Genomic DNA, 27785 nt, shown 5'->3' with positions numbered 1-27785 from the left:
TGCAAAGCCTAAAATATTTACCATGTGGCCCTTTACTGAAGAGATGGCCAACCCCTGGTTTAGTGCATCAGGCTTCCCCAAACAGTGATGTGAGGAACTCCAGCCCCATGAGACTGCTTCAATGAAACACAATAATCCAACACATCTGGGAAACACACATAATGTCCCCACCCCGAGGTGTGAAAACTCAAGGTGTTTCACAATACACCTTCACGTAGCAAAGGGTCCAAAAGATCCTACATAGAAGAATGTTTGTGATTTCCCAGCATTTCCAAAACTTCATTAATCTACCAAACCTCCTTTTCCTCAGAACACCTTTTCACATCCTGAGAATCTAGCATTAGAAACAGTCTGGGTGCTGGGCCCATCCCTGCCACAAATGAGAACCAATTCCTGGAAATAATCATGAAACCTTCCATGCACGAGCCTAAGAGAAAGAGAGAAAGAAGCAAGCCTTTTGAGCTTTACACAGGAAAGGACCTGGCCAGATGCCTAGACCGTAAATCCAAGCAAGGGGCACAGCGATCCAGAACATAGCTGTGAAGGTGGACTGCTCTGAGTGGCCTTGGCTGAAGTACACACCTTGCAGAGCCTGCTCCCTCATTGATTGAGTGGGATCCATGATGTCTGTCCTATCTCTGTTACAGGATTTTTTGGGGCAGGTCATCGAGAAAGTGAACAGGAAAATAGTCTCGAGGGATGACTGTGGTATCCTTGATTTTTGACAATGAGTTTTGCTTTGGTACAATGCTCAGCAATGGTGAAGTGAAAAAGGCCCTGAACCACAGTCACGAGTTCTCTTTGCTAGTCCTCACGGTGCTATAACTAACTGGGTTAACTGGGTGACTTTAAACAAGCGCCCCCCACCTGTACTTAACCCTGCTGGGCCTCATGTCCCTCTCTTCTGGAATGAGGGCTTTAGACTAGTTAATCTCTAAAGATCTGTTAGCTTTGAAATTCTGTGATTCCATGTGGTTAGATGTGTGCAACTTCCCTACTTATCCAAAACAACAGGTTTCTCTTACAAGCCATGAAACCTGCATCTCCTTGATTTTCTTGGTACAATGTCCGTGTTCAGAACCAGATATGAAGAGGTATTACTGAAGGATTTCTGTGCTGCTGACAGCTTAGAAGGGAGGGCCAAACCTTCTGGAAATGTCTACCTGGCAATTCTCAGCTTGATATTGGAGCCTATCTTTCCTTTCTGCCTCCACTGCTCAGGCTGTTCCATCCAACAATGGAGCCCAGACAGTTTGCCAGCGGATCTGGCAAAAGAAAAGAGTGGATGTGATTCCTGGAAAGGCAGTGGGGCCAAGGGTGGAGCGAAAGTTCCCTGACAGGCATGAGGTGATGTAGTTACAGGGCAGAATCCACATAAAATTCCTCTCTTTTGTCTCCCACCTCACCCCCAAAAACCATCTTCCAGCTTCACCAACAGTCCTCCATATCGAGAATTTATAAGCAACTGAACAAGAGGGGCTTTATGAAGAAGGCAAGAATCTACTGAAAATACCCTGCTCCTCCATGAATGTAGGAAAATCCCAGAAAATCTTGGCCAGGTCAAAAGGTCTACGTCACAATGAGCCTGGGTCCAAATGGGGGAGGGGATGATGTGAAGAATGGGTGTTTGCCCTTTTGGTCTCAGTGTAGAAACCAGCTGCCTGTGGGGTCATCTAAGGGACCCTGAAAAGGAGGGACAGAAGCCCAGGGGGATCCAGAGCTCTTGCAGAGGCAGGGTGCCCAGGGGCCACAGAGCCCCCAAGTCAGTCAATCAGCCACAGGTATTTATTGGGGTCCTACTGAGTTGGAAGTTCTCTGGGGCACATCACGAGACAGGTAAAACGCAATTACTGCCCTAAAGGAGCTTAGAATCTGCTTGAGAAGGCAAGGCTGGTACACTTAAATACAATTAAATGTGAGTGGGAGGCTGAGTGCTAACAATAGTCGGAAAAGGGGCCCCCAGCAAGGGCTGGGAGTGATGATAGAGGATTTGTCACTTTCCACGCTTATTGGAAGCCTCTTCTATTTTCAAACATTCAGGAATGGAAATTTCACGCTTTTCCTAGGTGACCTCTTCCAATGTTTCATACAACTTTCTTGAAGTCTCCTTTGAGTCATCTTGTAACCTTCGGACGTGGATAATGCTTGACTTTCTTGGGCCCAAGGACAGCCAGCCTTTCTTCCGTGGGTGGAGCCCCGGCTTCATCAGCTTCTCTTCCCACAGGTGAAGGAAGGATGATGGAAAGAGGCTGGGGTCCTGGAGGCCTTTGATCTTGGTCCTCCTCCTATGGTAACTGAGCAGTTCATCTTTCTGTCCCTCAGGGTCCTGGATTCCTCTCTGGGGCAGTCAGGCTGGCCTCAGCAGGAAGAGAGTCATCCTGGAGCATCTTTCTTTCCACATGGGGCAGCTGGTCTGGTTGGAGGTTCACTTCCAGAAAATGTGTCATCTGAATTAGGGTGACCCTTTCTGCCTCCTGAGCTGCAGAGACACAGAGCAGACTGTGAGGGTTCTGGGTAAGGACAGCACTGACTCTGATTTCCTAAGAACCACTCCCACCCACTGCAAGTTTTCAAGAACTTTCTGACACAGAAGCAATGGAGCCCTAGTTGGTTAGGTTAAGCCAGCCTACCCCCTGATAGGACTTGGACTTCGGGACATGGGTCTGAGAACCTTAGCCTCCTCCACTTGCTGACAGAAAATCTCACCCTTTCTTCACTAGGTCTACATATCACAGAGCCGTCACTTTAAGAGTACTTAAACCTGGGCACGTTGCTCTCAGAGAATCTTAGCAGGGCCTTGCAGAAGGGGGAAAATACAAGGTTTGATCCCAGGTCTGGACCCTGCACTCCTGCTCTCTGCTGTGAGGGTTGCTTATGAGGCTTATGATTAACATAGGCATCACAGCCTTTGTAATCCTCCAGGAACTTCTCCTTATGCTCTGGGATGCCATTGATACCTAAGTACAGAGAAAATTTCTGATTGTATTGATTAAAAACCAAGGCAGTTTGGGCAGGGTGGCTCATGCCTATAATCCCAGCAATTTGGGAGGCCGAGGATCACTTGATGTCAGGAGTTCAACACCATTCTGGCCAATACGGTGACACCCCATCTCTACTAAAAATACAAAAATTAGCCAGGCATGATGGTACACGCCTGTAGTCCTAGCTACTTGGGAAGCTGAGGCAGGAGAATTGCTTGAATCTGGGCGACAGAGGATGTAGTGAGCCAAGATTGCACCATTGAGCTCCAGCCTGGATGACAGAACAAGACTCTGTCAAAAAAAAAAAAGAAAAGAAAAGAAAGGAAGGAAGGAAGGAAAGAAAGAAAGAAAGAGAAAGAAGAAAGGAAGAAAGGAAAGAAAGTAAGAGAAAGAAGAAAGGAAGAAAGGAAGGAAGAAAAAGAAAGAAAGAAGAAAGAAAGAAAGAAAGAAAGAGAAACAGAAAAAGAAAAAAAGAAGAAAGAAAGAAAAGAAACGAAGGCCAAGAGTGGTTAAATGGCTTAGGCTAGAATTTAGCTCTTCTACACTGAAAAGTCCTGGCAGGACTCTACCCCTACCCAGCCCTGAGGGTGTCAGGTGGGAACCAGAACTCTTCTGTTTAGTCTTGGGACTACTGAACTCACAGGTCCTCCTTCTCCGGAGCTTCCTTTGCAATAGAACCAGAGCCATAAGCATAAACAGGGCCAGCATGGTAGAGACAGGAGCCAGGGTCCGAGAGCTGCTTTCATCTTCTGGAAAAGCACTAGAGCGGGGATGGAAAGAGTACAGGAGAGAGGAGGTTGGAGCCGGGCAGAAGATTAAAGACCATTTGCCCACGTCCTCATTTTACAGGTGGGGGAGCTGAGGCCAAAGCAAGTGGGCGACCCTGGTTCCCATGGCAGGTTAGTGGCAGAGCTGGGACTAGAATCTCTGTCTTCAGGCTTCCAAGCCCAAATCCTTTTCCCTCTTCCATCCATCCGTGTGTGGGCCCTGCAATGCCTCCCAGTGAGAAAGAGGTGGTAGTCAGTGACTCCAGCCTCAGCAGTGGGCTCTGCCACAACCTTTCCTTGTGGCTTCAGTGCATCACCCACTCTCTCTGGAGTTTCTATTCTTCATCTTTAAAAACAGAAAATCCTAATGAAGGTTCCAGCCTAAATATTGTCTTTCTGTCATTTAGATATCACTTGAAAACCACATGGAAATACTCAGGGATCGTTCTCACAGCAAGGCCCCTCGAGTGAGGGAGGGCATCTGATGTGTATGTCACTGTCTTGTGGGTACAAAGGGAGAGAAGTGAGCAGAGGGAGAGGGGCCTCCCTTGCATGCCGGGGATGAGACAGATGTGGGGCCCCCTGACTGGGAGAAGGTGCCTGGGGGTTACCTCTTCACAGAGGACTCCTTGCCAGGGGGCCTCCAGGGTCCTACTGCCGGGGCCTGGCTCAGCGTTGTTTGGGGACCTCTGTCTCCAGTGGCAGCATCTAGGTCCCCTGCAGCACTTCCTTCCCCAGATGCTGCCTCTATGCTGGTCCACACACCTGCAGCTGGAGTTCCCAAGGTCCACACACCTGCAGCTGGAGTTCCCAAGGTCCACAAGCCTACAGCTGGAGTTGTTTCTCCAACATAGCCCAGAGATTGTTGCTTAGAAACTGGCGTTGCTTGTGGGAGGATTTCCCAGGCCAGAGTTTCTGAGACCAGAGCTGGTGGCCTAATGGTTCCTAGGACATTTTTGGCCGCATCAAGAGTGATCCTGACCCCCTCTGTGTCCTCCTTTGGCCTATCAGCCTTGGTAGTTGTCATCTCCCTCCTGTCCTTGCTGGCTCTCGCCCCGTTTGTCACTGAGCTTCTGGTGCCCCCCCAAACACCTTCTGTTGTATTGGACATGCTTCTGCTTTTTGGAGCTGGACTCTCTGGAATGGGAGCTGGTACTTTGACGGAACCCTCCGCCCAGCTGCCTGTCCCTGGAGCTGCTAGCCTGGTTGCTCCTGGGGTTTGGCTACCCTCAGCTGAAGCTGTGGTCATGCTGGTTCCTGGAGTTGAAGCAACTGTGTCCCATGCTGTCCCCTGTCCTGAGGTCTGGGTGGTTCCTGGGGTCCATCTATTGGCCACCGGAAATGCTGTTCCATAGGATCGCATGGTGAGCTCCCCAACAGCTGGAGTGGCTGTGGGGAGGGTGCTGGAGGGACCTGTGTGGACAGCAGAGGAAAGCCACATGGGAAGGCTGGCAGGCGGCCTACTGGTTTTGGCAAAGGACACCAGGTTTCACATATCTGCTAAGTGGAATGCAACCTCACTAAGAGATGCAGTCTTTGACCAATAGGATGGATAAAATAAAAAATAGGAAAATTTTTCATTATCCATTATCTGTGGCAGGCATTCTCTAGTCTGTGGCAGACACTGACATGTTATATTCCTATTTCCTTTTCCCATGCCCACATATTTTCTATCCAGCTGTCTTGAACCCCCAAGCTGCTTTCTCCAGAGGCCCACCTTCCAGCAGGTATTGGTCTTCAAAGAAGACAAAAGAAACACTGCAGTTCTAGCAGAGCAGCCAGTTGCAGCAGGCGGCTGGAGAGCAGCATCTAATAGAATTAACCTGCTCTCAGGCTGCCTTCTGTCATGCTGTCTCCTCTGCCAAGTGGCCTTTCACAGCCTGGATGCCATTCCTATGCTCTGGGTGCCTGACTTGGGATCAACAACCAGAACCTGCCACAGAGGGCCTAGGCCTGGGATCTGTCAGATGCCTGCTGAGGGGCTCAGCAAGAGTCTGTGTGAGGGACAGCCCAGTTGCAATTCTTCTGTCCTGCCTGTCACACCTCCTCTGCAGTCCTGCCGCTTCTCTGCATGTCTGAACATGTAGCTCTCAGGATCCTAAGAAGCCACATTATCCCATTCTTGGAGCCATCTCCAAATATATATTTCATGACATTTGGGGGACTCGGGTGGAAGAGTGTACATGCATTCACTGGGGGAAGTTTTTCCTAAAATCTCCCTTTCTTTTGAAGGTAGCCTTCTTCTGAAATGAAAGTCTACTTCTTAAAGTCTTTGCCTTGCCCCAGCTTTTCATTGTCACTTCCCTAATGTTTCAAGCCCTTCTAGGTCTCTGAGCCTTCTCTCGCACTTCCTCCTTCCTAGAACGTGCTTCACCAAGCTTGACCCATCAGCCATCAGCTCGTACCTGCAGAGATAGTCAGATTCATGCTTAAGAACAGCATGGCATTTTCACTTCCAATGCCGCAGAGGTAGCATCCGATGTCATCCGGGGACAGTTGGGACAGCCTCACCACAAACAGGCCTCTCTGTGGAAAGTCTGTGAGGGCCACACGGTCACGATAGCGATGGTGAGTGTAGTGGCTGGTGGACACAATGGTCTGGCAGATCCATCTTGGGGGCCCCAGACGGCACCAGTACTTCCTTTGGTGCCTGTTGACAGATGAGGGGGCATAATGGCAGCGGATGGTGACAGCTCCTCCAGGCTCCCCAGACACCAGCCTTGAGCCCTTCAATGCATTTGGAGCTGTAGAAAGAGAAGGAAGTCAAAGGAGAGGGATTGGTGAGCATAGTCACTGTTTGGGGAGTCACGAGCTCTGAACTCTGCCAGAATTAGAGGTCAGGTCAGAAAATGCCACTGTGAACATGGCGCAGAATCAATATAGAAATGGCAGAACTCAGCCATTGGGAAAGCCGATGTTGCCCCGAGGTATGGAAGATGAAAATGTCATCATAATCTTACCCACTATTTAGCTAACACTTATCCTGTGCTATCCTGGTCCATCCAGAGCATGGTTCCCCTGTGCTCCAATGCAGATGTTTAAAATGATGCTATCTAAGCACATGAATGAGGGCTGAGGCAACATCTGACACTCACTCACTCAGTCACTCCTCACTGTAGGTTTAGACAACACCGTCCAAACGATGCCACCGACGATAACATTACATGATAATTTATCATTAAAATACAAAAATATTCACAATTATAAACAAGGACCCTTTCAGGACACCAGTGATGATTCCCTGATAGAAGGACTCTGGTTTGCATGGAATGTAAAAGAGAGATGCTAAACAGTAAGAATACATCAGTGTATCTTTCATGTGCAAAAGATGAGGAGCCCTGAAACACGAGAATCCCGTTCTGCTTGCTGGGTACCTGTCTGGACCAGTGGTTGCAAAATTCTTCACACTAGTCACTTTTCCATAGAAACAGAAACAACCAAATGCCACCATATAAGCACAGATGAGCAGTACTGTGAATATGTCTGCTTGGCAACAGGCATAAGGACAATTCTTAGTTGAACCACATATATGGCCAGCTTCCTGGATGACTTAAATGTGATGGGGTGCAAGCAGAAACAAAGTTTATTCTTTCTCTCACTGCCTCTTCATACCTTCTCCATGGACATCTCTGACCCTTGATGAAATCTCAGGCACAATCTCATGTATAGTAGCTTTCATAATCTCTCCTGGATAATAAAAAGCCCCGCTTAGTCTAAACTTATACATCCAGTCCAGTCCAATGAAAGATTACAACTCCAATCTCTTGCCCAGTCAAAACCTTTTCCTTTCTCCCAGCTGGGCTTGGAGTCTGTCATGGAGGAGGGGGGCATGGTTGGGGTCTCTTGCTTTGCTCTACCCCTTCCCCTATTCAAAGCTTCTGTTTGGGGGTCCCTGCAGGGTTGGGTAGAGTGGGGAGAGGAGAGGTGAATGAGACAGTTGTGATCTGCCCTTGGTGTTTTCTGGGCATGGCAGATGACCAAGGTTGCCTCTTTTTTGCCTACCAGATATATTTTTAACATATATGGCTGTTGTTCTCTCCTTATGAGAACTGCATGTTTTTCTGCTGGCCTTTGGTGGCCACCACCCACAAGCCTATGACTTCTGGCTATCTGCCCTGCTCTGTGGTCATAGTCCCCTCTGGGTGGCCCTCTAGGTGGAGGCCCTGCATTTAACACAGGAAGCACACCTGTGTCCTGTGGTCAGAAGAAATCTGGGACAAAGGGCAAGCTTGTTGAGTGACTTTCTGGAAGTTCCTTCTCTTACTTGGCTTAAAGTGAGGAAAAAGTGATGTCTTCTGTCCCCTGGGACAAGTGGAGGGGACCACAACACAGGGACATCTCTCTGACAGTGAGCTCTGCAGCCGCTGATGATTCTCTCCCTCCTTCATTTGGCCTGGACAGATTCCCGCAGGGCTGTTGCTGGGACCAGCTCTATGGTGTCTTTCTACAGCCCTGGACATGTGGTTCAGCATCTTGCGGTAGGATGTGGATGCCTGGCACCTATCAGTTTGTTCTGTCTTTAGGACCTCTAAACCCCAGAAAGTGCAGTTTAATATCCTCGATTTGGTTTGGATGTTTGTCCCCTCCAAATCTCATGCTGAAATGTTTTTCCCAATGTTGAGGGTGGGGCCTGGTGGGAGGTGATTGAGTCGTGGGGGCATCCATCATGAATGGTTTGGCACCATCCCCTTGGTGCTAAATGAGTTATTTCTCAGTTCACATAAGATCTGGGGCCTCCCCTCACCCCTTCTCTTGCTCCCTCTCTCGCTATGTGCTGTGCTGCTCCTGTTTTGCCTCCCCCATGAGCAAACGCTCCCTAAAGCCTCACCGGAAGCCAAGCAGATACCGGCACCATGCTTCCTGTACAGCCTGCAGAACCATGAGCAAAAGTATGCTTCTTTTCTGTATAAATTACCCAGTGTCAGGTATTTCTCTATAGCACTGTAAAAATGGCCTAATATAATCCTATTACCAGGAACGGTTAAGCAGTTTGTAGGTGCCAGAGCAAAATGAAAATGCAGGACTTCTTGTTCAAAAGTTATTAGGAATTTCAACATGGCAACAGCAGAGCATTAAGCCAAGTACCTTCTGAGTATGGGGTCCTGTGTGAATGCACAAGCCCGGGAAACCTACCCTGCCTATTACGTGTGTACTCAGGTCTAATTACTGGAAGAGTAGAGGTCATAAATGTTATGGCTGTACTGATACTCACTGTAAGTTTAATTAAACAACACAACCCAAACCATGCCACTAATGGGAAAGTTAAATTACCATTTAAATTTATCGAGTTGTGAATATTTGCAATATTCACAATGACAAACAAGGACCATTTCAGGACAACAGTGATGATGCCCTGATAAAGTGTGCATACCCCGGATTTCAGGGATTCTCCTGATCTGCATGTGGCACATTTGAGAGGAGCATGGTTCCATTAATCAGCAGGACGGGGTGGTCTGACTTTACAGTAGAAAGCTGATTAAGAACCCTTAATCGACCCTTGCAATGCACATAATTTTTTATTAATACCAAAGTTAAGAACCAATACCTTAAGGATTTATTTGATAGATCACTGATCAGTAGCTCTTTGTTATAAATAATAATTAAGGTTTGGGAAATTTTATATTAACTACCGTAAGAATTCAAGACCAGGCCAGCATTTTAGGGTCAATGTGTACCCACCTGGGGGCCCTGATGCCAATTCTCTGCTCATCCGTGGAGGTGGGTGCCCTGGCTCTTATCTCATCATTGTTACTCAGCAATTGTCTATTGCTATGGCTTCCATTAGGAGAGGCTAGGGCTGCCTATAGCTGTAGGGAGCCTGACTTGGTCTGAGAGAGCCTGAGAGGTCTGAGGTCCATGGTTGAACAAAGGGAGGGTAGAGGTTGTACCTGCAAAGGAGCTCTCCTCCCTCCAGCAGAGGGGCGACGAAGGCCTGAGTGTTCCCATGGTCCGGAGATGGGTCCTGGAGGGGAGAGAGCCCTCCCACAGCCATCTCGGATGGGGTCTTTCTTGTGGAAGGGCGAAAGAAGAACCTGCAGCAAAGGAAGGAGGTGGGTCATCAGGGAGCCATCCATGTGTCCAGAAAGGCACCCACAGAGGAAGAAGCAAACAGCCAGCTCCAAACCCCTGCCAGGCCACATAGCTCCAGGCCATCCATCAAGTAAGAGCTGCCTGCCCTCCTGCAGCTTCTCCCTCCCACTGCTACCACCTTGTTGGGGTCTCAGGCAGCAACTGCCTAGGGGGGTGCTGCTAGGCAACTGCGAAGGGGGTAGGGAAGTGGGAAGGCAGCAACCACACTCCCTTCCTGGACTGCAGGCCTTGTGGGGATGAGGGAGTATACCTTTAAATGAAGATTAAAGTGCTGACCAAAGCATTTAACTGGAAACTTTAAATGATCAAATTTAGAACGTTTGAGACTTAAAGCAATTAATTTAGGACTGTTACTTAGCAGAAAAATCATGGGCCTGCCTGAGTTGTCATTTGGGGGCAGGGGAAGCCTGCTGTTACTGAAAATTTTAAAAGGGACAGCAGGAGGTTAAAAAGGTGGCGTGATTTTATCACACAGGGTGCTTACTCAAATATTGGCTGCTTTTTTTTGTTTTTATTTTTCTTTTGAGATGGAGTCTCGCTCTGTTGCCCAGGCTGGAGTACTGTGGCGCAATCTCAGCTCACTGCAACCTCTGCCTCCCGGATTCAAGCGATTCTTCTGCCTCAGCCTCCCAAGTAGCTGGGACTACAGGTGCGTGCCACCACGCCCAGCTAATTTTTGTATTTTTAGTAGAGACAGGATTTCACTATGTTGGTCAGGCTGGTCTCGAACCCCTGACCTTGTGATCTGCCTGCCTTGGTCTGCCAAAGTGCTGGGAGTATAGGTGTGAGCCACTGCGCCCAGACTTACTGGCTACCTTTGATTCATTAAAACTCTGATTTGTTTTTAAGCCAGTTGTTAGTCCTTTTTTTTTTGGTATTATCATAGAATTTTCATTCATTCATTAATTTATTAGTCATTACTTATTAAGCATCTATTTGGAACTAGATTCTAGGTACTGGGTACTCTTGGCGCATACTCATTATATTCCTCAATGGTTCCTTATTACCATCAGAATAAAATCTACTACAGCGTGGAGATGGGGCCATTTGTCATCTAAGCATGGTTTATACCTGGACAGTTTTACCATACCAGCCTGTGAGGAACTTTAGGGCAGCCTGGAAGACTCAGGTCTGGTTTTGTAAGCCCTGAACCTGGGCTGGGTTTGGGACTCACCTTGTAGCAGGCACAGTATGAGGAAGAAAGGCATTTTCCATCCTGCCTTCCTGTTGGCAACCTGCAAAAAACACTGTAAATGAAAAGAGGCCTGAGAGAAGCTGGGTGAGGGCAGTGGGGACTTGAGAGAACAAACATCTTCTCGCTTTGGGATCTCGGTTTGCTCGGCGCAGGGGCTGGGTTGCAAATATCTGAGAGTAAGACAAGCACTTCCCTCCCTGAGAAAGCATGACTTTATCCTTAGCCTCCTAAGCATGCACATTTTGGTCACATCCACGAGGCTAAAATGTCCCTTACCCTTAAGGGTTCTGTGTTCAGAAGAGGTGAAACTCCCTCTGTAGGATTCTAGCCTGGGCACCCACTTGCCAGCCTGGAGCTCTGAGTTTGTGGGAGCACCGTGTAATGGAAAGGCCACATTTGAAGTCTAAACTCTAGTTGGAATTGTGGGACCTTGGAAAGTTAGTCTCAGGGATTCGATTCCTTTTCAGGGGAATGAAGGAATCTGCATGGGGTTGTTGTTTCACAGCTTAAGTGAGATTGTGGTAAAGTGCCAGCAATGAGCCTGGAGTAGTCCACTTCTGTTCCTCTCCTCGCCACTTCCTGTTCACAGAAGGGGAATTGGTTTTTTCAAGGGAAGATTTCTGTTTCACTGTTAGTGTGCCTCTGGTCAGTAACAAGGAGTTAAAAATTAAATCTCAGACCAAGCAGCTCTCTGCACTGGGGTGCTATTCTGTTTCTTCTCCACAACTTCTAGAAAGCCCTCTCTGTCCCCCAATCCACACTGACCTTCACCCCTCTCTGGTCTCTCCCACTGGCCTGGGGAGCTTCCAGAGGGGACAGCTTTGTGTTTCATCCCTCTCCCATCATGCTCTGAAAGGGGATCTAGCACATTGTAGATGTGAAATGCACAGCTATTGTGAACAGTAACCCTCCTCTTTTAATGGACACCCTACTGATCACTGCTCAAAGGTCTTTGACCGCTTGCTGATGAAAAAGACAGATTGTGGCTGGGTGCGGTGGCTCATGCCTGAAATCCCAGCGCTTTGGGAGGCCGAGGTGGGTGGCTCATGAGGTTAGGAGTTCAAGACCAGCCTGACCAACATGGTGAAACCTCGTCTTTACTAAAAATACAAAAGTTAGCCCGACGTGGTGGCACACGCCTGTAATCCCAGCTACTCAGGAGACTGAGGCAGTAGAATTACTTGAACCCAGAAGGTGGAGGTTGCAGTGAGCCCATGCCACTGCACTCCCACTTGGGTGACAGAGCAAGACTCTGTCTCAAAAAAAAAAAAAAGACAGAGATTGTACGTTATACTTCTTTTGTATTCCCTAGAGGGTATTCATGGATGCTTTTTGATTGATTAAAAATCTACTCTTTGAATCTATCTACTGCTTCTGTTTCTGGGACCTATAGATTTTTAAAAAAGCAAACTAAAGTTAGCCAGTGAGTTTTCTTCCTACTCTGTTATGTTCCTCACTACTGTTAAGGACAGGCGCTAACAGTCCATGGTTTGGCCCATGGGCAGAAACCCCCGCACTCCCCAAACAGTTTAAGCCATGCAAAGCCACTGGCCAGTTTGGGACACAGGCTGTGCAGGAGAGAATCACAAAGAGGAAAACAGGGAATAGGGGGAAAAAGGAGGCAAAGGAAGTAGGAGAAGGGGGAGAGAAAAGGAGAGGCAGGAGGTGAAAGAAGGGAAAAGGGAAGAGAGGGGACAGAAGAGAAAAGTAGAGAGTCCATGGGGTGGCCCTGAGCTTGTTTTCCTGCAATGAAACTTGGCAAGTTGTCACCTCAGCTTGGCTCTGCCCAGCCCTCTCCACTGGGGCCTTTCCCTGCTCTATCCAGTTTGAGCCCCAAGGGTAGCCAGATCTTTAAAAGTCGATAGGCTCTTTATGAATGTTTCTGTGCCTTCCCTCTAGCAAGTCCCCTAGCTTGGGCACTGCAATGGCAGTCTCAGACCCTTCCCTGCCTTACAGAGCTTCCTGTCTCCACCCGGAGACTCTCCCAGGGTGTTCTTGCACCTAATTCATAATTTGATTAATATTCGCCAAGTCCTGGCTGATTCTGGGGCTGGCACCTAGACACCCGCTGGGCAAATTTTTCTAAAGCACTAAGTGCTGATGCAGCATGTGTTGGGGCCAAAGTCTCTGCATCACACCATCCAGTTCCTCTGAAGCCACCGGTGCAGCAATCTCTGGGCTTCAGGAAGAAAAGCCGGTTCCATGGGGCAATGAGGAAGCAGGAGTATAAGATAAAATGTTTCCAGGGAATTATCAGCTTTGATTGGAGGCTGGAAGGATAATATTCAACGGAATGTCTCCAAGTCACCCTCTCTGCCAATGACCTTCAGAAATCCTTTCTCCAGGAGACAGGGGGCCATAATTCAGTAGCCTGGGGCCACAGGCTTCTGTTACTGCACACTGCATGTTAGGGGATGAGACCACATGAGGGTACTCTCTTGTCCCTCTCGTCTTGCTGGGAAGGGCATGCACCTCACCTCAGCTTCAGCACAGGCTGCTGTGTGACTTCCCAGATGCCTACTGGCCCTCCCAGTTCATTCCTATCCCCTCCCCACATCCCCTGGGCAGCAGATAAGAAGGGAAGGAGTCAGTGTGGTATAGAGGAGAGAGCACAGAACCAGGACTCAGGAGGGGCTGCCGCAGCCTGAGGCTGCTGCAATAACTTGGCCAATGTTCTGTTCCTCTCCTCTATGAAAGAAGAGCTTTGCCTGCGTGTTCTCCATGTTTCTTCTCTTTGTAACGTTTTTTTGGTTCTAAATTATCCAGGACTTCTAAGGAACCATGCACTCTGGTGGGTGTGAGCAGAATAATAGGGAACTGAGAGGGAGCCCTTATGTTCTGGACCCTAGAACCCTTAACTGGCCTCCTGGGAAGAAGCCCACCTGCTCTGGGAAGGGCACTGAGGAGCATGTGTGACAGCTATGACTGCAGTTCACCCCCCACATCCAGAGGCAAGATCCCAACCTCCAGGAGAAAGCCTCATTTCACCTTTTGTTCTCTGAGCTTCAGTGTGGCCTCACCATCCATCTCAGTCCAGAAACAAGATCCACGTGGACTTTTCTTCTCATGAGATGCAGGTGTTTGTACGTCTTCTGGTTGCTCTTCTTTAAACCTGGAGACTGAGAAGTCAAGGTGGTATGCTGGAAAGCAGCTGGAGCTAGTTTCAAGAAGGTTGGGGTGTAAGGCATAGCTCTGTCACTCACCTCAAGTCACTTCTTTTTGGATTTTATTATTTATAAGAGGAAGCCAGTCCTAATCCCTTGTCGTTCTTACTGTCACTTATTCCTGAAGAACTTTTCCAAGGGTGGTAACAGTAGCTTCAAGAAAGAAAACAGTGATCCATGTCCTTCCTCCTCTTGTGTCCCCTCCAGTCCAGGGTCTCAGACTATTTAGGGTGCCCCAGCTTACCAGCCCATTCAGGCATCTCCCAGACAAGTGATGCAACAACTTGGGCAGGAGGGCAGGGAAAATTCAAAATTCAAGAGAGGAATTCCCCTGCCATTTGGCTGGCAGCTGGTGCCCTTCAGCTGACCTGGCCCCTCCAACTCTCATAGAGAAGCACTTTGGGCAGCTTGGATCACTGACTTCAGAGCTGCATGAGCTGGTGGTTACTAATTCATGTTCTGGACAAAGCATAATACAGTAAATGAGACGATCTTCATGGAAAGAAGACACTGAGAAGTGTGGCTTACCCAAATAGATGACATACTTGAAAAATACCCCAATATTTCCATTTGGAAAATAGTTTATGGGGTTTTTTTCCTTCTAAAAGATGTGATCTTCCAATCTCTGTTGGTCTGAAACTGACATTAAAATGGCTTGTACAGCTGAAGCACTCAACGATGAATGGGCACAAGGGGATGGGGGTGCTGCAAGCTGTAATTTGGGACCTTCACTAGGACCCCTGATAGATATGATAATACGGCACCTCTGAGCCATTTAGAAAGGGCAACTCTTTCTTAAGAACAAATTCAGTTGGTATATTGTTGTGCAATTTGCCATAGCCATAGATGGCAGCATGTATTCTCCGTGCGATTCCCCTTCCAAATTTGAAGGCAGATTGGGGGTAGAAACTGAGTCACTGAAAGCAATAGCAGAGGAAGAGAAACAACTCTATGGGTGCTTGGAGTTTGGCCGTGACAGGACAATTGTGCACTTGTGTGTGCTGGTAACTGCGTGCACAGCAGTCTATGCTGCTCTCCCAGGACTTGGTCAGCAGCTTCCAGTGCTACAGCTCCAGATCTTCACCTCCATCTATAACCTCTCATATTAGTTAAAATACATCTACAATGTGAGTGGTCTCTCCTTAGTAATGGCGCTGTCGAGCAGCTCACGACCCGAAGAACTGTATACAGTGGACTTGCCTTCCGAGACTCGTTTCCAGAAATGAATGACCTTCTTGTAGGTGGTAGAGAGGTAGCTATGCCTCTCTGGCTAGGTTCTCCCCTTCCACTCCTCATGGAGCAGTATAGTGTCATGTTTGATCACATAGACTCTGGAGTCAGACTCCCCCCTCCTCTCAGTTAAGATCTCAGTTCTACTTTTTACTGGGAAAATGACATGGGAGGAGAAAATAGCACCTATCTCATAAAGCTATTATGTGGATCAAATGTGATAATCCATATAATTCAAAGTTCTTAGTATGCAGTTAATTTTCATTAAACATTAGCTGAGAATATTATTAGTTTGGCTTGTAGCAAAGCGAGCAGGTGTCTTATCATGATCGAACTCTCAAAAGAAAAAAAATCCCTTTGATGGTTTTCATCTATTCAAGGGTCCTCTCCCTCCCTCCTTCCCTTCCTTCCTTTATTCCTTTTCCTTTCCTTTATTTTCGCATTTGAAAGATTAAAAATTCACCAATTTGTCTAAGGACACTTCTGAATTAAATTTGTATTCTTAAGTAAACGTTTGTCAAATTTTCACCATTTTGTAAATGTTGCTGCCATTTGCATCCTTAAGGGCATATTTTTCTGTTTTATCTACTTTTGAACACTTTGAAGACTTTTTGATTACAGAAACCAAAAATTATAAATTATAGTAAAGTACAATTAATTGTAATGCACTGGTCCAGTTTCCAGAGCAGTTTCTCGGAGCCATGATGTCCCTTCTCTGAAGCTTTATGGAGGAGAAAACTCCATACTGGCTGCTTCTCTTGGGGATACAATTGAATTTTCTTATGCAGTACAAAGCCCCAGGGGTTCCTTTACATAGATATATGACACTATAACCTTCTGATTTTAGGCCCTAGACTCTGGAATCAGGCTTGACCAGATGTCAGATCTGGGAAGAGCTTTGTCCATTCCCTGTCCTCCAGTTCCCACCTCCAATCCCCCAGTTAGCAAATGACTTCGTTAAACATACACATATGAGAGTAAAACCCAGCAAACAGAAAACTAACCCAAGAAAGGAAAGCTAGTTGTGCTGTAAAACAATCCATATGGATCTCTTCCCTCTCCAAAATGTGCTTTCTAGTGTGTAATGAAGAGCAGTGGACAGAGGTGCTTTAGGTTCCCACGTGGCTCACCCAATCCTGTCCCTTTCCTTGGTAGTCAATGCTTATCCTCCTCCTTATGTGTTATGGCAGCTTTCTGCCTGCTGTACCCACTTTGTAAGCTTTTTCTACCCTTGTTGTCTGCTGGAAAGACACAAGGTCCCTCCTGGCTCAGGTAGAATACTAAGTATTGAAGAAAACGTCATTTAAAAACACCTGCATTCATACAAGTCCTTGGTTACTAACTTAGAAATTCACAAAGGAAGGTGAACTATGAGACTTGTCACTCCTCCAAATGACAACGGAAGAAAGTGTTTGTATAGCATAAATAATCATTTTATAATGGCATTTAGCAAGCTTTTATAACCTCAACCACCACTTACCTGATAGCAAAGCTGGCAGTTCAACAATATTCAATGCCTAAACACAGGAGGCATTCCAAAGGCAGTTAGTTGAGTGCTGAGACAGTTTAAGTTCATGTACAGGCTGTTGGCAAAAGCACAGAGTAAAGAATCCCAGGAGATTATTTCATGGATGGGAGCATTTTAGCCTAAGACTTTAGCTGTAGCTCATTCTAGAATGTTGGTATGAATTGCTGTTGGAGAACATGATCAGCACCTCTTAGCATAATCTTTCTGGAGTGACTTGAGTCTGAGAATGGAAATGAATATGTTTCTTACTGATTAAGATTATTCAGTTAGGATGCTATTTTGAATACACATTCTCCTGTGATAATGAATCACTGGTCCTCGTAGGATGGAAAGGGCCCCCCAAAAGTTAACTTGCCAGTAAGGAGGCTATTGGTCTCCGTCTTCTCAAAGAATGGTGCTATTTGTGGGGGCTTGGTGTTCATCTCTGTTGCTGGCAGGTTGAATGTTTGATAGCAATAGTAACTAACTCAGTGTTGATTAGTGGGAGCCTATACTGTTTGCTGGGCCCATGCATAGCCTTCATTCTTCTGATAGTGCACCTTCCTTAATGTGTACACTGTGTTAGCACCAGGGTGGCCAATGGCTGAAGCTGGCTGATGTCAGAAGACCAAGCCATCCTGTCTACTTGGCAGTTAGTGGTTCTTCCATGGTGGATTCTCTCTGGTGAGCATTAGCATGTGATACAAAGATCTTCACACTTCCTGCCCACTCCCTTGTCCCTCCATGTTCCATTACCCCCACCTTTCACTCTGTATGTATTCTAACATCAGGTCATTTCTCCTTTCACACAAAACAGATGACCAGGTGCACTGTCCAAGCTCTGTCCCTTGGATGGACTTTCTCCTGACTCTGTCTTTTAAGACCATTCCTTGTAGTACACCTACTATCCACTTTCGACTTGAACCAAACCAACTCATCTATAAACAAAGCTTGGGTTTTCCCCCTGTCTGCCATTAGCTATCAAGTGTGCTCTTCTGTGGCCCCTTATGAGCCCTGGGTGGGGCACTTGTGTAACAGTGGTAGTTATTATGAGAGTCCGGGCTGCCTGCTTATGCAGCTTGCTGTGCTTTCAGGTCCTTGTGCTTGATCTCAGCTAAAGTGCTTATAAGTCATGACGAATTGCTGCTGGGTCTGCCTGACCTTATGACTTGGTGGGTGTAATAACTCTTAGCTCATGATGGGTAGTTCCAGACGTATACTCATTTGGTGTCCTGTGTTCAGTACTGTGTCTCAACTAGGACTTGGTGTTATACTAGGAGTTTTTTTTTTTAAAGGCACGTGATGCTCCCCTGAAGATGCCATGGCCTTGCAAAAGAATCTTAGGGTACACGTGACTAGGGAGTGATTCTTCCACTAGGGCTTGCCATAAGCTCCGCACAGCATCTTTTCGCACCACCTAGACCTCCCACACTAGTGAGTTCAGGGCTGCTTACAGCTAAGCCTGGACCCGCTGCAGAGGCTTTTCCTGCTCTGGGCCCCACTCAAAGGTAGAAGCCTTTCATGTCACTAGGTGTATGGGCTACAGCAGTATTTCCAGCTGTGGAGTATGCTGCCTCCAGAACCAAAGAGGCCTGTCAGATGTGCTGCTTCCTTCACTGTGGTAGGAGGCGCAAGGTGTAAGACAAGGTGTACTTTGTCTTTACTTCGGATGAGGTTTCTTGGCAGGCTCTTTATCACTGGACTCCTAAAAATATTACCATGTGACAGGTCCCTGAATTTTCATAGGTTCGCCTCCATCCTCTGATCCACATGTCTTACGAAGGCCTCCAAAATACAGCCACCTCTTGTTCATGTGGCCTGACTAGCATGAGAGCATCAAATAATGGGTCAATGTGACATTTTTAAGGGTATCTAGATGATGTTGATTCCTTTGGACTATATTATGGCAGAGGACAGGGGAGTTAATATAGCCCTGGGGCAAAAACATAAATATGTATTGTTACTCACCTGTGTAGATGCAGTTGGTTTCTCACTCTCTTCTCTGAAGGGAATAGCAAAGAATGCATTCACCAAATCAAGGCTGCATACCACATACATGAGGCTTTGCCAATCTGCTTGTAGCAGGTAAACAGACACAGTGGCTGAAAATGGGGTTACTCTTTTGTTAAGTGTGTGGTCATTTACTGTCATCCTGCAGGGTCCACTTGGTTTCTGCAGGGGACAACTATTGAATTAAATTGAGATATCATGGGAACTGCCATTCTTGTATCCTTTTGATTTTTATGGGTGATATTAATATCCAGAATTACTCCCAACACATGATATTGTTTTTATATCTTGGCTGGGGATGGGGCAGTTTCAGAGGCTTCACTTGGTCCTACTGTGATAGTTCTGAGCCCACAGTCCTAGGCTCCAATGATCCAAGTAGCAGGTATATGAATCCCAATTTTACATTCAGAGACTGGAGAAATTACCACTGGGTGTAAGCTGGACCTTGACCAGGACTTTACTTATTATCTGGTTCCCACATGTCCCACTAGTTAGAACAGTAGCCATGAGGATGCTTTGATTCTCTGGGCAACATGCCAGTTTGGTACAGTTACCCAGGTAAATGACCCTGGGTCCCTTTGGGAAGGGCTTATGGAATCGTTACTCTGTATGTTTACCGGGGTGTTGCACGATTCTTTCTTCCAGAGACCTGACTGAGTCCAACTCTGAAAACTGGTTCAGATTCAGAAGAGGCCAAAGGATCATGACATTGTATTGGGGCTACTGCTTTCAGACTCCTTATTATCCATCCTTGACTTCTTCTAGTGGTCTAAGCTAAGAAACATTCTTGTTGGTCGAGTATCTATTTTGCCTCTATGGGCGCTGTGTTCCTTTAATCATCTCTGTAATTCTGTGGGTCAGATCTTCTTGGCTGCCAATCCAACCCCACTGCGCATTGTAATAACTTCATCCACCTGGCTTCTGCAGTTAAGTGCCACCACCTGGTTTCTTTGGCGCTGGGCCTATCGTCACCATTGGTATCACTGAGTCAAATTCTCTACCTGGTCGGTCGCAGTGGCTCATGCCTGTAATCCCAGAACTTTGGGAGGTCAAGAGGGGTGGATTGCCTGAGGTCAGGAATTCAAGACCAGTCTGGCCAACTGGCGAAACCCCATCTCTACTAAAAATACAAAAAAAATTAGCCAGGCATGGTGGTATGAGCCTGTAATCTCAGATACTCGGGAGGCTGAGGCAGGGGAATTGCTTGAACCAGGGAGGTGGAGGTTGCATTGAGCTGAGATTTCACCACTGCTCTCTAGCCTGGGCAACAGAGTGAGACTCTGTCTCAAAAAAAAAAGAAAAAAAAAAAAAATTCTCTACCTACTTTTCCAACCATCAATCCTGTCTTATTGAGGAGATTTCCAACTGATCTTTTCAGTCATGCTATTTTCCTTCTCACTAGATCATTTCTTTTGGGTTTTGTAAATGGTATAGTCTCTGGCCCTTCTTATAGAACAGAATCATCTGGTAGGCCTTCCAGCCTCATGGTGTATCCACTCTAGCATGCTGACTTCCCTGAGCTTTTTTATTTCTACCTCTACTGTCTGCTGGGGTAGTGCTGGCATTTCAATCACATCAAGCTTGGGCCATCACTTTCTCCCTGCTTTCAGGAGCCATTTGAGCAACCAGGTCACATCACCTCCTGGGGTCCTTGCTAGGGTGTCAAATCCTGTATCTCTGGAGAGTGATCCCAAATCAGTACACTCTTCCTTGTCCTACCTGATGCTCCCAGCCCCTTGATCCGGCATCTTCAGGATCCAGTCCTGCATGAACTCCTCTGACTTTTGCTGGTGTAGGCTGGCTAGGACTAGCAGCTCATTTGAGGTCTTTTCTTCCATTATCAGACCCAGCACATTCCCAGTTGGGTTATGCTATGACATACCCCTAGTTATAAGCCTAGTTACAAGGAGCAGAGATGGTGGGGAGAGGCCTGTGTATTGTCTTCGAGTAAGGTGGGGGAGGGAGAATTGGGAAGGGAGAGAGTAGTTAGCTCTTAATAGGGACAGGTGGGCAAATCCTGCAGGATCAGAAGATTTAAAACAATGTGGGAGTACAACATTTGGGGTTCATCTACTCGAATGTTCCCACCCAAGTTCCAGAGTCCAAATGCCCTCCAAATGTCTCCATTGCCTTTAGACTTAAGCCTGTAAGTGTCCATGAAATAGAAAGGGCAGAGCAACCTTCCTTTGTAGAGAGATTGTTGTGTGCCTTGCCCAACTTGCCTCAAATCACACAGAAGCCAGTAACAAGGGGGTGCCCAAGGATCATTTTCCTACCAAATACTGAAAAAATCAAATCTCCAGATTTGCTGCAATGGGACAGGCTCCATAAAGATGAAGAATTTCATCTTGATTTAAGTTTGCTAAGTTATAAATAAATGCTGTTTAAGCACTACATTGACAAAATTGCTTAATTTAAGAAGGCAAAATATCTTACTATCTTCAGAGATCACTACCCTTGATCTTTTATTCACTTTTTAAAATGGATCCTACACAAGAATGCCCTAGGAAATGATGAAGTTCCACTCTGACACGTAGGATCCCCAGTGTTCCTGGAGTCATCTCCTTCCTAACTGTTCAATTCATGAAGCTGAGCTTCATTTTGAAAGACAGAAGAGAAGGGGATCTTGCAGTTCTACCTACTTTGGCATGGGAGTTTTCCTGTCTAAAAGGATGCCCTTCCTTTCTCTTTAACAAATCTTTATCAGGCACCCACAGATCACAGTGCTAGGAATATTAGGGAGTATAGTAAGACATATATACACAGTTACTGTCCTCAAAAAATTTAGTACCTAATTGGGAAGGAATAGGAAAACTCAAATGCAGGTCTCACATATTCAAAAAAAATAAAACCTCCAAAGGGTGAGAGAAATTAATGGCCCAAAGACATTAGGAAAGCATTCTCATGTAATCCTACATCGTCATAGAATCATAAAGTAGGAGACCTTAGAAGTGACCTAATTCAAGTCTCTACTCAATAAACAGTATTTTCAGAGACTTCTTTTAAAAGTAGGCATTCAGTCTTAGTTTGGTTATCTCAGGGACAGGGAACCCAAGTCAAGTCCATTTTCGAATATTTCTAATTTTTAGGAAATTCTAATTGAGAAAAATCTAATTTCTTTTAATTCCTACCTATTGGCACTACTTACATCTTCTGAAAGGAGAAATATAGGATTAAATCTACTCCCGCTTCTCTCAGTAGCCTTTGAAATAGTTCTCCAGTGTCTTCTGTTTGTTCACCTTGTTAAATCAAGTTTAGCCTAAAGCTGCCTCCTTACATATTTTAAATTTGGCCTAAGGGTTTCTCTATACATTGTGAACTCTAACAAGTGGAAGTGTAAACAGACCATAGCCTACACTTGTGCCAATTACTGACTTTTGACCAATTAAATGTGGTCAACTGTTTGAACCGTGTTCAAATAAGGCAAACGCTGAGCGGTAACCAATCCAGTTGTTTCTGTAACTCACTTCCGTTTCCTTGTATGTCATTTTCCTTTTTCTGTCCGTAAATCTTCCACCACGTGGCTGTGCTGGAATCTCTGAGCCTATTCTGGCTCAGGAGGCTGCTCGATTCACAAATCGTTCATTGCTCAATGAAACTCCTTCAGATTTAATTCAGCTGAAGTTTTTATTTTATCAACCTAAACATTTCTCATTCCTTTGAACTAAAATCATAGAATATTATTGATGCAAATGGCCATCCTTTATTACAATGTCTATTTTCTGCCAGTGCCCATGCCTGCCACTATCGCATTTAAGCATTGCAATGACCCCATAAGTCAGATGGTATTACTACCCCTATCATATGGATAAGAATTCTGTAGCCTCAGGGAAGTTCAGCCTCTTCTCACCATCTGAGTTGTTCCTTCTAGATGAATTTGTTTGTCAATGTGTCTTGAAAGCCTCTGGGAATTGAGCCTGTAGGTAATGGTTTTTTTGAGCAGGGTAGTGGCTGTAGACAAAATGTACTAGAAGGAAAACATTCGGAAAAATGAAAACCTTTTAAGAAACTGTGACAACAGCCAAAGGTGATAAGGTTGGGATGGCAGTGATAAGTAGCACAAGGTCAGGTTGATTACTCTGGTGTTGAGGAGTGAGGGGGTGGTGGGGTAGAGAATGGGAAAAGATAGGGGGATTAATTTAATGAGCCTTCAAGTATTTATCAAGAAGGTACTATGCACCAGGCACTTTGCTGGGTTCTGGAAAGGGATAGTGAACAAAACGGACACATTCCTTGATTGATAGTCTGCTGGGGGAGAGGAACATTAACCCAATTAGCATAGCAAGAAGTATATACAATATAAGTGATTTAGAAGTATTGGTACGTATTAGGAAGGGAAAGAATAGGGCTCTAAGGAAGCAATCGGGGATCATTCTGGAATAGGAGAATGTGCTATGTGACCTTAAGGTTGGTTGGTCATTCTTGGTCATTCTGATGGTGAGAAGCCCATCTCCCAGTTCTAAGTGATATGCTCCAAGTTTGGCCAACTGCCCAGCACCCACCAGCTGCTGACTGGACTCAGAGGGAGAATCTGTTTTTAGATGGTGCCTGACTTGAAGCACCCTCTAGTGTTAAGGAAAGGAAGGTAACAGCCTGAAAGAGGGAATTGGGGAAAGACAAAAGAAATAAATTGAGACTTGTTTTGGGAAGAGGTGGGCTGAGGAGAAGCCCCAGAGGCCTGGGCTAACAGCGCTGAAGATGGGCTTTACAGAGTGTGTCCTACACCCCAGCTGAGAAAGCAGTAACGAGCCAGGAACAATTCCACTGATCTACATGGTTTTACTCATTTACTCTTATGAGAAGTTACTAGTAGAACTCTATACTACAAGTCTGGAAACCGTGACACAGAGGCTAAATAATTTCTCCAAGGTCACATAGCTTTAAGGGGGTAAAGAACAGAGTCAAGAGCTAGTGTCACTAAGAAAAATGGCCCTGGCAGATCTCTCTATCCCAGTGCAGGTTTGAGATGATTTAGATGTGCTTGGCTGAGCTTTTCTTTGCAACAGCTTGCCTGGGGGCTGATAAAGAAATTCAGACAGATGTGATAAGCTGTGCTACCTGTTGCTGGGCTGATGCTGTAGAAAAATCCTAACGTCTCAATGGCTTAGCACCACAGACTTTGTTTCTCACTCAAATGAAGTTCTGTGGGGCATGGCAAGGGATCTCCAAACCACCTCTCAGGGGCCAAGCTCCCTCTGTCTTGTGGCACTGCCCTCTTAACACTTGGCCTCCAAATGTACTGAGTCAGGGAAGGAAGGGAAGGAGGAGGTACACTAGCTTCATCCCAAAATTGTTACACCAAACTTCCACTGTTAATTAGCCTGAATTAGTCACATGGACCCAACTTACCTGCAAAGGACAGTGGGGAAATGAAGAGACATGGATTATGAGGAGAGCACTATGGGTTCCCTAAAATGGGACTGATGCCGGAGCCCAGCAGCAGACCAGCAGAGGCAAAGAAAAAGTGGATGAGCATAAGCAGTGGTTCATTTCCTTCCCCGCCCTGCAAAGCAAGATAATGCTCATTGGACTGTGGGAGAACACAGCCTGTCCTTGCCTTGGGTCAGCCTGTTTTTGCTTTTCCACTCTGCTCCTGTCCCAGGGAAAGAGCAGGAAAGTTGGGAAAAGGGTCACTCCACAGAGCAGTGAGAAGTTGCACTTAATTTGTGAAAGGGGAAGAAAAAATAATCTTTCATCTCTTGGATGTGTGGGGAGACAGTGACTGGGGAGAGAGCACAGAGATTTGAGCCCCTGGAAGTTCAGCATGAAAACCTAATCCCTGAGGAATTTGCTGTCCTTCCTCCTTGTGGGGTGTGGCTCCTGTGGTCCCCACTTCCTGGTGTTTATGCCCCTGTGTAGTCCCTTTCTTGGGTGTTGGTGAGACCTATGACTTACATTTAACCAGTAGAATACATCAAAGGTGATGAGAAGTCACTTTTGTGGTTAAATACAGAATGAGAAGATTGTAATGCCCATCTCTTGCAGGAAGACTCTGTCCCTTGCTGGCTTTGTTGAAGTTGGCTGTCATGTTGTGAGCTGCTCAGTGGAGAGAGTCATATGGTAAGGAATGGAGGGCAGCCTTTGGCACATAGACAGCAAGAAACTGAGGCTTTCAGTCTGGTCACCCACCGGGATCTGAATCCTACCAATCATCACGTGAACTTGGAAGTGGATTTTTCCCAAGTTGAGCTCTTAGATGCAAACCCAGACCTGGCTGACACCTTGACTGAAGGCTTGCAGAGGACCCAAAGCTATGCCAGGACTGTTGACCAAAAGAAAGCAGGAGAGAAATGTGTGTTGTCCTAGGCTGCTGACTCTATGGTAGTCTTGGTATGCAGCAATGGATAAGTAATGCATGGGGGTCAGAAAGTGTGAGATGGGAGCACATTGGTTTCCTAGGGCTGTCATAACTAAGCACTATAAACTGGGTGACTTAAAACAGCACAAATCTATTCTCATAGCTCTAGAGCTAGAAGTCTGAAATCAAGGTGCGGGCAAGGCCATGGTCCCTCTGAAGCATCTAGGGGAGGATCCATCCTTGCTGCTTCCAGGATTTGGTATCTCCAGGCATTCCTTGGCATATGACAACATCACTCCAGTCTGCCGCTGGCTTCACATGGCCATCTTCCCCATGTATCTCTGTCTTCTCCTTTTCTTATAAGGATATCATATGGGATTAAGGGCCTTCCCTACTCCGTATCACCTTATCTTAATTACGTCTTCAATGATCCTATTTCCAAATAAGGTCATTCTGAGGGACAAGGGGTTAGGACTTCACCATTTTTTTTTTGGCACATTTCAACCCATAACAAGAAAAAAACAAAAAAGAGAGAGAAGAGTTGACAATTGAAGTATCATTTGGAAAACAAGCACCTTCTTGGTGGGCCAGGTGAACATATCCAAGCAGTCTACACATTCAGAGCAAGGATGAATGGCTTTGTAGGTGAGGATCTCAGAAACTGCAGGGAGTGGACCCTTCCCTTCTCTCCAGGAGCTGCTTGAAATTTGTGAACAAAAGCCTAACTTCACCAGCTGAGAGAATCCCCATCCAGAGAATGGCTTTTTGCACAGCTGCCAAAAGGGTTGTGTGACCTGCCTCATGGCAGGGGGTGGCCAGATTATCCTGTATTCGAAGTCCTTGTATTCTAAGGTAACCTCATTCCATTAGTTTGGTGATGTATTTGCTGTCTCTTATACACATCTAGATGTGTATAAGAGACAGGGTCACGCCTGGGGAATGTAAGGGAACAACAGAATGTGCAAGGATTTTCCCAAGAATAAATCTGAGTTTTCCAAGATGTTCTACTTTTCTACATTTACTCTCAGCATGAAGCTTCCTGTGCCACCTATGGTGGCCATCACACCTCATGCAAGGTTAACAATACATGAAAGAGTTCTGAATTCCTCTGGCACAAAGAAGAATGAATTTCCAACTATGCCTACTAAAAGAAAAAAGTGTCTTTCTACATTGCCTTTGAACACAACATACACCAAAAACATGTAAAGCTTTGTTCTGTCTTTAAGGGTGCATTTTAAATCAATAAAGGAACAAAAAGCCCAGAAAGGGCCTAACTCTCTCTCTCTCTCTCTCTCTCTCTCTGTGTGTGTGTGTGTGTGCACTTGGTGCTTTCAAAATTGACATATTACTCAGATATGGAAAAATAAAAGTAAAATTTTTGTCTTATAATTGTTTAGTGTGGGTGCTAATTTCTGTTGGTAGCAGGGATGAGGTGAATTGGCAAGATATTTATATGTACCAATTAATGGAAAGTTAATCTCCATTGCTCAGATCTGTTTTAGGTAAAGCAGCCAATTCAAAGTTTAGACTTTAGACAGCTCGAAGGGATCTCCCCTACCCCTTCTCAGGATGGTGTCTGGGTGCAGTGGTATTGCTCAGATGTCCTTGGTCCTCCCTACCCTGTGCTGAAATGCCCCTCATTCTGCTTGATGATGAAGATGCCACTAGTTTGATCTGGTTCGCGGGCATCATAGTGGCATCTGCCCCCCACCATGCACACACACGGGTCCTTGCTGTTGCCTCTGGTGACGAGAGCTCCATATACTCTGAGCTTCCTTAGGAACTTGGGTCTTTTCCGCTCTCTCAGCTATCATGCATCTCAGTGGGGTGCCGGAAAACTCTAGATTGCTTTCTCTCCAACATGCTGTTGTGTGTGGTCCCTTGAAGACTGCCCTCAGCACGTGCCTGCGATTGCTAGTTCCCCTTTCTTGGATCATGTTGGAAGCAGCATCCCCAGCGGTGGAGGGTTTCTCTACAAGGTCAATGGTTTTCCCAAGCTCTGCCCAGTCTGTGAAGGACAGCAGCTCCTGAAGTTCTTAGACTCTCCCAAATTTATCTTGGGAGTGGTTTTATCCAAGATGCACCCTCCTGCCCTGTAACACCTCTTGTTAATGTTCCATCCTGGGGTGAGGAAGGGAGCCAGAACATTTCACGTCACGCTTTGCCCCTCTTTTCTCCCTCACTCACCCAGATCCTAATCCCAGGATTAGAAGGAACTTCTTCCTTCCTCAATGGTGAGAGCTTCACTAACATCATATTTCATATTCTTCTCTGATCAATGGTCAATAATCTGTTCTGATGAGTTCTCTGGCCAGCTGAAAATCCTCTCACTTTTTTTTTCAATGTTCTCAAGATAGCCTAGAAAATGAAATAGGAGCTCCCCTATTTTTGATGGTTCTTCCCTCCCCATGAAGCTCTGGATGCCATCAATTCAACGTTTGGGGGTCACAGGCTAATCAGAGTCTAGGATTTACCAGGTTAATATCTGAAAACATATTATTATTTTACAGTGAGAATTGTGAATTTGAAAAAGTCATCAAATA

At 46.1% G+C, this 27785-nt stretch overlaps 1 protein-coding gene across 2 annotated transcripts; it reads right to left on the bottom strand.

Moving 5' to 3' along the window:
• Positions 1 to 1773: 1773 nt before the first annotated feature.
• On the bottom strand, positions 1774 to 14562 carry FCAMR (Fc receptor, IgA, IgM, high affinity). 2 transcript variants are annotated; one of them, XM_011967034.1, is made up of 8 exons: positions 14022 to 14562; positions 11540 to 11612; positions 11013 to 11069; positions 9637 to 9780; positions 6154 to 6492; positions 4360 to 5161; positions 3623 to 3741; positions 1774 to 2479 (listed from the first exon to the last, which is right to left on the bottom strand). In XM_011967034.1, exons 1-8 carry the CDS (start codon positions 14058 to 14060, stop codon positions 2319 to 2321), a joined length of 1734 nt encoding a protein of 577 aa, XP_011822424.1. In that variant the 5' UTR covers positions 14061 to 14562; the 3' UTR covers positions 1774 to 2318. The 2 variants fall into 2 exon arrangements, with proteins under 2 accessions (XP_011822424.1, XP_011822431.1); XM_011967041.1 differs by lacking the exon at positions 4360 to 5161 and having other exon boundaries at positions 2453 to 2479.
• Positions 14563 to 27785: the final 13223 nt, after the last annotated feature.

This window comes from Mandrillus leucophaeus, unplaced genomic scaffold (assembly GCF_000951045.1).
Source record: "Mandrillus leucophaeus isolate KB7577 unplaced genomic scaffold, Mleu.le_1.0 Scaffold1194, whole genome shotgun sequence".
In the NCBI taxonomy this organism is placed as follows: Eukaryota; Metazoa; Chordata; class Mammalia; order Primates; family Cercopithecidae; genus Mandrillus; species Mandrillus leucophaeus.
Note: the sequence above shows the minus strand (reverse complement) of the source record. Positions and strands in the feature narration are given on the sequence as shown.